The 10,000-nt window shown below is 40.6% G+C and overlaps 1 protein-coding gene across 1 annotated transcript in view; it reads left to right on the forward strand.

Moving 5' to 3' along the window:
• The window catches only part of igdcc4 (immunoglobulin superfamily, DCC subclass, member 4), a gene marked incomplete at both ends in the record, with an annotated part of 67,509 nt that extends 61,721 nt beyond the window's left edge, over positions 1–5,788 (forward strand). The window contains 5 exons of the mRNA XM_080029190.1: positions 1,065–1,167; positions 1,513–1,516; positions 1,729–1,869; positions 2,448–2,585; positions 5,231–5,788. Of these exons, the coding sequence (XP_079885316.1) occupies positions 1,065–1,167; positions 1,513–1,516; positions 1,729–1,869; positions 2,448–2,585; positions 5,231–5,788 (944 nt within the window). The remainder of the gene's footprint in view (positions 1–1,064; positions 1,168–1,512; positions 1,517–1,728; positions 1,870–2,447; positions 2,586–5,230) is intronic.
• Positions 5,789–10,000: the final 4,212 nt, after the last annotated feature.

Consider the following 10,000-nt stretch of genomic DNA (forward strand, 5'->3'; position numbering starts at 1 on the left):
GGACACAACAACTATGACACAGGTGGCAGGGCGGGGATCGAACCTCCAACCCCTTGATCATCGGTCAACCCGCTCTACCAACTGAGCCACAGTCTTCATATTAGGCGTGGACCTTATATTTCATATAATGATGCCATGAGGTTGTTACTCCGTGTTCCTAGGTGGCACAGTGCTAGCCAGTTATTTGAGTCCTCTAATGTACCTACATGTCAGGCACTGTTTACGAAAGTTAATGTTCAATTTCATGTGTCGATTGGATTTATCAGAAAATAGCATCATTATAGCCTTAACCAACCCTATGATGGGCCATCGGTTCACATCCAGGCTTCGAAAGCATTGGCATGATAGCTTGCACCTATTTTAGTACAGTATTTTGTTGAGTAATGTATTTTAATGTGTTCTATGTGTGTGTGTATGTTGGATGTGAGTGGACCAGCTGAGTCCTTAAAGCCCTACTTCACCGGTTGGAATATGAAGGTGTATTGAACTCTGAGATCCTATTTAGTATAAATGTGCAAAAAAAATTGAACTCGGATCATCTTAGCCTGAGAAAAGGCAGAAAGAGTGTTTTATGGTCTCACTGTCTAACCCTACAGTTTCCTTACGGTGACATCACAGTAAGGGTTAGGATTAACAGGACAGCTGGGCCAAGGGAAGACTAAGGAAAGACTGAGGGAAGAAAAACCTCATTAATTATATTATAATAGTTATTTTATAATGATAGAACGCTGGTTCCGTATGTTCCAACATTTTAAACAATGCACCCGATGACATTCCAACTATGACACTTTCAAGATGGCGGCCACTGGCCTTGGTCCAATATTTGCAGAAATATGGACTTATATGAGACCCTTTCTAAGGGGGAAAAACATAATAATCTATTTTCAGCTATTAGACACTAAATTAAATGTACTTATGGATATTATAATTAATTTCTACAAAATCTGCTAGGAAATAAAACCCAAAATTCTACACACTGCAGGTTTAACAGATGTCATATACAATATATAAAAGGCCTGTCTAACCTTTTCCCTCTTTCTCCCTGTTGTATGCTGTCCAAACAGAGCTGGATATCCATGCGGTGACGGGCATCATAGTGGGCGTGTGTCTGGGGCTGATCTGCGTCCTGCTCTGCATGTGTTTCAGCTTCCGCAATGGGAAACCCAGGTACGGCAACTCTAGAGGGTCAATATATCTATGCACAACTTGGTTTACTGACTTAACTGTTGGTACGGCAACTTTGGCGAGTGTCAAAGTTGTTTTGATTTAGGACAACTGTCGTCAATAAACAAAACACAAGCTTATGGGGAGAGGCTGCAGGCAAATACATCATTTATTCAAGAATCTGTACATTTTGAGTATTGTGGCTACGTTGCTTCCACAACATGTGTTCTTTTAAACTATTTTTTTAAGACATGTTCCTAGTATTCTTTGGAATTATAAAATGAGAAAAGTTCAGTCATCCATGTATCCCCGCTCCTAGCCTTCCCCTCTCCTCCTTGCCCCCCATAGGGAGGTGTCCCATGAAAACATATTAACCTAAAACAAACAGATATCTATGGACAAAACACAAACTAAAACAACCCTTGTGACATCTTGATCCTCTCCGCCCCCCCCCCACACACACACACACACACACACACACACACACACACACACACACACACACACACACACACACACAGGGAGGTGTCCCGGGCCCTGGAGGCGTCCTCTGCGTCCCCTCAGTACCGTAGAGCGACCAGCCCGGTGCCCTGCTCTGAACCAGAGGGGAACAGCCACGAGCTGGAGACCCTCATGCCCCCCGGAGGAGACACCGAGCCTGGGCAGACCGGAGAGGAAGAGACCCCCGAGGACCAGGGACTCATGGTGGGTGCTTATGTGTTTTTTTCAACATTTATTTATTGCTTTTCCGTAACAGGGTAAACAAGCTTTTACAATAGCCATGTGACAAACATTTTAATATAATTCTCCAGCAGAAAACAAAACTGGAAAACTACAGCAAGTGTTTATGAACTTTTACAGATGGGCCTTGGTTTCTAAATTGTTATTTTTTATTTCCACATGTTGACAGTAGGGGGGTCACAATTCTCCAAAGCCGCAATTTGGCGAGATTTAATTGGACTTTTTCGCTCATGATCTGATACAATTATCAATCTTAATTGACTTTTTATTTAATTTTATTTTAGCACCATTTTAGAATAGTCTAGTGTAGGATCCTTGGCCTTGTGCCGTGATAAATAATTTCGATTTCCAAATTTCGACGGTTGGGATCGTCACGTCATTTCGAAGGACATCCTGCTTACAATCGAGATCTTGATACCCCTAGTTGACAGATGGATAATAGTTATAATTCTGGTGTGTGTGTGTGTCTGTCTGTCTGTCTGTCTGCCTGTCTGTCTGTCTGTCTGTCTGTCTGTCTGCCTGCTTGTGTGTCCGTCTTGCAGGCTGCTTGGAACGGCTCTGTGAGTCATAACTGGGCAAACAGAATCACACGTTACAGAGACACTATAACAGAAGACTCTCCCGTCGTCGCTAATGGAGCGCTCAACAAGACAGTGACTGAGAACGGCAAAACGCTAAAGGTAGGATTTTATTCACTGGCAAATTTTTTACCTCTTTTTCGAGCAAGGCCTGGCCAAAATGGCAGCAGCAAAATATGATGAAATATATAAGGCAAACGTAAAAATAAAAAAATAAAAAGAAGGCACAGACATTAGACATATAGTGAGTACATTTTCCTGCATTTTTAGCATATTTTTTTTTAAATGTGTCACAATATTGTACAAGCTACATCCACCTGAAATAGTGACATCAAAACAACTGTATGATGGTTTATTTATTGAATTATTTATTGAGTATTCAGTCTGCTTGTTAAAAGAGAGTGAACCCTTGATTTTAAATCGTATTTCAAAGCAGTGACCTTCTGAAATTGTCCAGGAGGATACAGACAGACAGACAGACAGACAGACAGACAGACAGACAGACAGACAGACAGACAGACAGACAGACAGACATACATACAGACAGACATACTTACAGACAGACAGACAGACAGACAGACAGACAGACAGACAGACAGACTTACAGACATACTTACAGACAGACTTACAGACAGACAGACACACACCAGAATTATAATAATTATATGAAATGTCCAGGAGGTTTTTTCAGGAATATCTGTCATGAAAAACTCTCTTCAACTCATGTCAAATAATCTCAATTGATTTGAGTCCAGTTGACAGTAACCTTTGTGAAACATGACTTTATGTAGCTCTATGTCCAGACCAATTTATAGTTTGTTTGTATATGTTCATCATTTGAGTATTTATATATAGGCTACTGATTTTGTTATATGACATTTTAGTCTTACGTCAACCACCCTCTATTGAGCATGTACTAAGCAGTTACCGTGCAACCAAAACTAGTAAAACATATTTTTAATAACGTTGAGTGCATTTTTCTATCAATACAATGAGTAATGGTTGTTTAGACACAGACATAGCAGAACCTACTTCACTTTAAAATGACTTTATTGTTGACTTTTATAGTTTGTTTTGCTCTCTCCATACAAATGATTTGGGGCGACTGTGGCTCAGGTGGTAGAGCGGGTCGGCTGATGATGAAAGGGTTGGAGGTTCGATCCCCGCCCTGCCACCTGTGTCATAGTTGTTGTGTCCTTGGGCAAGACACTTCACCCACCTTGCCCCGTGTGAATGTCGATAGTTAGCCTGCTGCTATCGGTGTATGAATGTGTGTGTGAATGGTAACGTGGGAAAGGAAAAACAGGTCTCCCTTGCAAAAAGAGTCTTCGGTCTCAATGGGATTTACCTGTATAAATAAAGGATAAAAAATAAAAAATAAAATTATAAGGTGACAACATATAGTGTTTTTCGTTTCACATTTTCTCATAACGTTTTCAGGTTATTTGGACCAGTGCTTGTCCTCCATGGTGACCTTTTACAAGGAATTGTTGTTTTCATTATTGCAAAGATATAAATCGCGACCTCAGTGACTTTGAGATATCCTGACATGTGTGGGGGTCTAGTCTACCTTTTTGAAACTGTTTTTTTTTTGCCATCTTAAACCTGCAGTGTGTATAATTTTGGGTTTTATTTCCAGGTAGATTTTGTAGAAAATAATTATAATATCCATAAGTACATTTAATTTAGTGCATAATAGCTGACATTTTTTTTTTAATTATTATTTGTTCCCTTAGAAAGGGTCTCATATATGTCCATATTTCTGCATATTTTGGACCAAGGCCTAGTGCCGCCATCTTGAAAGTGTCATAGTTGGAATGTCATCAGGTGTATTGTTCAACATTTAGAATTGTTCTTGTCCTTGAAGGCCACTGTAGCTTCTGTTATTATTTGAAAGGGTTGGGGTTACCCAGGGAGTGTTGCATTCTAGAACTTTGTAGAACTTTCTTGATGATGTCATATTACACTTGTGTTATCTGAAGGGGCACGGGCATGAGGAATTGTTCTCACCACTCAGTATTAACCAACCATGTGTCATGTTTGTATACAGAACAAGCCACAAAGGGGCGACAGTGGCTCAGGTGGTAGAGCAGGTCGGCTGATGATCAAAGGGTTGGAGGTTCGATCCCCGCCCTGCCACCTGTGTCATAGTTGTTGTGTCCTTGGGCAAGACACTTCACCCACCTTGCCTCGAGTCAATGTCGATAGTTAGCCTGCTGCTATCGGTGTATGAATGTGTGTGTGAATGGTAACGTGGGAAAGGAAAACAGGTCTCCCTTGGAAAAGAGTCTTTGGTCTCAATGGGATATACCTGTATAAATAAAGGCTAAGAAGTTACAGTGCCATCATTTTATTCACTCTAATAACAAATACACAAGCCTGACAAATATACAACGGATCTACAAATCCACAGCCTATGTACAGACAGTCATGGGACATGGTGTAATAAACAAGAGACAACATCAAAGTATTCTAAATGCTTGAGCGTGCATCTTACTTTAAACACAAACATTTGAATTTGATATCCGTATTACCATGTCAGTTACAGTATTACCATGTCAGTTACAGTATTACCATGTCAGTTACAGTATTACCATGTCAGTTACAGTGTTACCATGTCAGTTACAGTATTACCATGTCAGTTACAGTATTACCATGTCAGTTACAGTGTTACCATGTCAGTTACAGTATTACCATGTCAGTTACAGTATTACCATGTCAGTTACAGTGCCATTGTTTTGTTTCAGGACTTAGAAGACCATCAGTGCACCAACCAAGTCGAGGCCGAAGTGATTGTTCACTCAGAAATATCCGACCCGCCGACGGAGAGGGAGACAAAAGGGGAGGAGCCAGATCAGACAAACAACCAATCGGATAACACTTCCAACAACAGCAGCAGGGGACCCTCACTATCACTATCAGAGGACAGCTATTCCCCTGTGGGACGTCCTACTAGCCTCCCGGGAGAGGAACACACACTCGAAACAATGCCACTGGCGAAACAAAGCCCTGTAAGTCTCCCACTGATAAAGTTGGTGGTGGCAAATCACAATGGGGAGCTTGAGAGCACGGGAGACAGTTTAAATTTGAACACGGACACAGACACACACACACGTCATCAGGGGCTTACAAATGGATTTCATTCCCCCATGACTGCAGTGCGCTCTGTGCGAAGGGCAGAGCATATGGAGAACGGGGATTCCAGACATTGTTCTTCGGTGGCTATTTCGGCCTCCGCTTCCCCCTACGCTAGCTCCGGCCTTGTCCACTCTACCTCCACAGCACACAGTTACATCTGCCCGTAGCCTGGACAGTACACAGGTGCAACTCCAAAAGAAAATTGGATATCTTTGAAAAAATCTTATTTTTTTTTTTTTTTTTAAAGGGAATATTTCATATATTTCTAGATTTGTTACACATAAAGTGAAATTAATATTTAATCTAGAATAAAACATACTTTTCAGATGGTTGATCATTCTGTATTATAAATCCTTTTTTTTTAATAAATTGGTTTTATGTCATTTTAGAATATTTTGAGATATTGGATTTTCTTATTCGATGATCATCAAAAAAAAAAAAAAAAAAAAAAAAGTTTTGACGTATTTCACTTTGTGTAATGAATCTAGAATAGATGAAACTTTCACTTTTTTGAAGGAATTTTTCAATGATATTCTAATTTATTTGGATGCACCTGTACAGGACAAGGACTCTTACATACACACACACACACACACACACACACACACACACACACACACACACACACACACACACACACACACACACACACACACGGACACACAGATCGTTACGTTCTTTTACAGTACGTATACCCAGGAATGAATCCCCTTTGGATTATTTTTAATGCACCTCATGATCGGACTCCCTTCTTCTTCCTTGCAAAGTTTTTATAGACAATTTGAATCTGTGGTTTCATTCGTGTGTATATACAGTAAACATACACGGTATATATTTTTTAGTGGTAGATTACTTTATATCACATTGCAACTATGTCTAGTTCTCTGGGTTTTTCTTTTCTATTATCCATAAGGAGAGACACAATTTGACTTAAAGGTGCTACGAGGAACTTTTAAATATTTCTGAAATAGTCAAATTTTTCCCTCTGATGATCATAAATGACATGTAACTACAAACGAGACCATCAGTGCAACGAATGCTATTTTCATATAGTTTTTCTTGATGCCTTTGTCATGGGTATACGCTCACCCAGGAACAACAGCTGGCGTAGTAGTAAAAACACTACCGCTTTTGTCCAAAGGGGGCGCAAGAATTAACACAAACTGGAAGTTCCTCGGAGCACCTTTAAACATTATCAGATGGATTTAAAGGAGGCTATTCGCACTGTGGCTAAGGCAAGGTTCCATTCCGGAATGAGAAAATAAATGGGCTGTATTCGAAAAGCCATACTTACGTCCTTGCTCCTACATACTCAACTTGTATATACTACATACTGTCTACATAACCATCGATTGTGTATGCGAGGTTCGTCGAAACATTCACACTGAAGTATTCTCATGCAATAAAGAATTTCTTCTTCTTCTTATAAGGTTCCGGCCGTTTAGACGCTGTGTAGCGTATTGCCGCCCTCCACAGGTTAGATGTTGAACTAGATTTTTACATACAGTCCTGTGTTGTGCAGGAAATGCAGAATTGTAAATATAGAATTATAAAAAAAAAACTTCCTTGTCGTTTGAAAAGACGCAATGCATTGTGGGGCGGTTGAGTAGGAAAAGTATCCAATCGATCCATACCCAAAATCTTCCCGGAAGTTAGTACTCATCCGGGCATTCCTCGCCTACACAAACTGGCATACACAACCGTCACATACTCAAATTGACGTCAAAATGAGTACGAGTAGGACGTAAGTATGGCTTTTCGAACACAGCCATGGAGAGTTCTTGAAAGGGATTGAGAGTGGCTGCCATGTTGAATGTACATGCTCTACTATGGGGTCTCCTGGGCTTCGTCGCAAGGACTGCTACTTCAACGTGTGGCACTCACTGAGGAATAAGCCTTTAAGAGAAACACCGGTGTCTCTCTAGCCTCCTGCTGTCTCAGGGTCCACACACACACACACACACGTTGTACCGCTATACTTGTGAGGACATTCATTGACATAATGCATTCCCTAGCCCCTTACCCTAACCCTAACCATTAAAACTAAATGCCTAACCCCAACCCTTACACTAACCCTAACATAAACCTAATTCATACCTGAACCTTAAAACCTAGTGTTAACCCTCAAACAGCCCTTTAAAGGCCTGTCCTTAAACCCTAGTGTTAACCCTCAAACAGCCCTTTAAAGGCCTGTCCTTAAACCCTAGTGTTAACCCTCAAACAGCCCTTTAAAGGCCTGTCCCAAAGTGAGAACTGGCCAAAATGTCCTCACTCTTAAGGTCTAAAACTCAAATTGGTTCTCACAAAGATAGTCGTACAAGTACACACACAAACACACACACACACACAAACACACACACACACACACACACACACACACACACACACACACACACACAGTATAGCTGATTCCATTGTATCTCGCCCATAAACACGCATATCCTGACTGGAGTGTGGAGGTCTCAGGTGCCTAGTTATAGTAGGTGTGTTTGTAACCTCTGTATATTCCTAGAGACGATTGTATGTTTCAGTTCAAATACAAAACACATGTCGACATCAAGGGAAAAGCATTCAAATTGTAAAACGAGACAGATTCCGGACACGTGAACAATTATTTTACAAAATCTCCATACATCCAGGTGTTTTTTTATTTTAATTTTTAACCCAGGGACATCTAATTGAAAAGTTAAAAGAAAAGGTAGTTTTTGCTGTATTTCAAATGGTGGATATCTCATTTTTGGAATCAAATAAGTTACAATAGGAATTCTTGTTGGTATTGGTTCGATTTTTTGGGGGGAATTTGGAGATGTTAAAACAACCCATCTCTCCGAATGTTCTGTCTGTCTGGTTGGGCTCACATTTAGGGATGCACCGATGTGACACAGTTCCATTAAATATCATTTTTAACTCAGTATGATAATTTTTAAAATGTTTGACATGTATTCAATTGGATGGAAATTCAAATTTGACCATTTTGACAAGCACATCTGATTCAAACTGTATATCCAGAGAAGTGAAAACGTAAAGCTATAGTGCGTGACTTTTTCATATAAAAGATTGTTGGTGACATTCAAGTCATCGGGCAAACGAGTTGACACGATGTTGATTAAGCCTTATCAGCTCCACAAAACTCTCTCTGTATTTCTCAGTATGGCAGCGTTTACAAACTGGTGTCACCCCCCCTCCCCCCACTGGTGCAGGAGCTCAGAAAAATCCTCAAGAAGAGCCCAAGAAATGTTTCATTCTACTGCTAAGAAAAATAAATCTGGACGTACAGCAGAAGGTGTAATAGTTGTATTGAATGTATTATAATTACTCAGAATTCCTCATGGGGGGCATCAGAAGTTATGCACTATAGCTTTAAGCTGAACATTCCTGCATTTATCACATAGCAAAGGACTTCAATGGGAAAAAAATAATAAATGTGCTTCTTTGTTTTTTTTACATCAACCCTAAAATCTGTCTGTAATTTACCGATATGTGACGCCGAGTGAGTTAAGCCCATATCTCACTGGGCTGCGACAGCTTGCGACAAGTTGGAGACACAAAATTGTGAGAAAATATGCAAATTAGCGACAATTTTCACTTGCAGTCTCACTGAGTTGGTTCCTCACGACACCTTTGCGAATGTCCCATGGCCAAAACTTGCCGGGAGCTCGCATTTATGTCTCGCGAACGTCTGGCGAGCGTCCCACGAACGGAATGTCAGTCTAATTTTTGTCTCAAATCAGTCACAATTTAGTCTCAATATGTCGCCAAACCCTCGCAAAGTTGTCTCACATCATGTGCTCGCACTTTCTGACTCGCGGAAACTAAATTGAGAAGGGTTTGCGACGCCTTCGAGACACCTGCGGCGACTCTGAGACTATTTTGAGAGTAGATTTGTCGCACACTTTTTTTTAACATGTTCAAAATTCAAGCGACAGGACTGCGAGGCTCTGCGACTCATGCGAGGAAATTGAGAAAACCTCTGCGAACGTTTAGAGACAGTTTAGAGACTCCCTCGCGACTGCAGTCTCCAACAAACAGTCGCAGCCCAGTGACATATTGCCTTTAGCGTCAATATTGGTTATTTTTTGCAGTGTAACCGAGGGTAACTAACTGGTGCATCCCTATTCCGTATTCCATAACGACAACAACACTACCTCATTTCTTTTTCAGGACTCTTTCCACTGTGGTTGTGATTAGTTCCATGTAACTATAGTAACTAGCACCTTTGTAAGAATCTCTCTTTCTTATTAACTTCTCGTCTGATTTTTAGGCCTTTTGGTATTTTAGCCGAAATACTCGTCCGACAATGACTGTACTTTTCTTATGTGTGTATGTCAAAGGAAATTCATATCTCTTTATCAAATCGCAATCAACTCTTCCACGTAGAT

This window comes from Ammodytes marinus, assembly GCF_949987685.1.
Source record: "Ammodytes marinus genome assembly, chromosome: 1".
Classification (NCBI taxonomy): domain Eukaryota; kingdom Metazoa; phylum Chordata; class Actinopteri; order Uranoscopiformes; family Ammodytidae; genus Ammodytes; species Ammodytes marinus.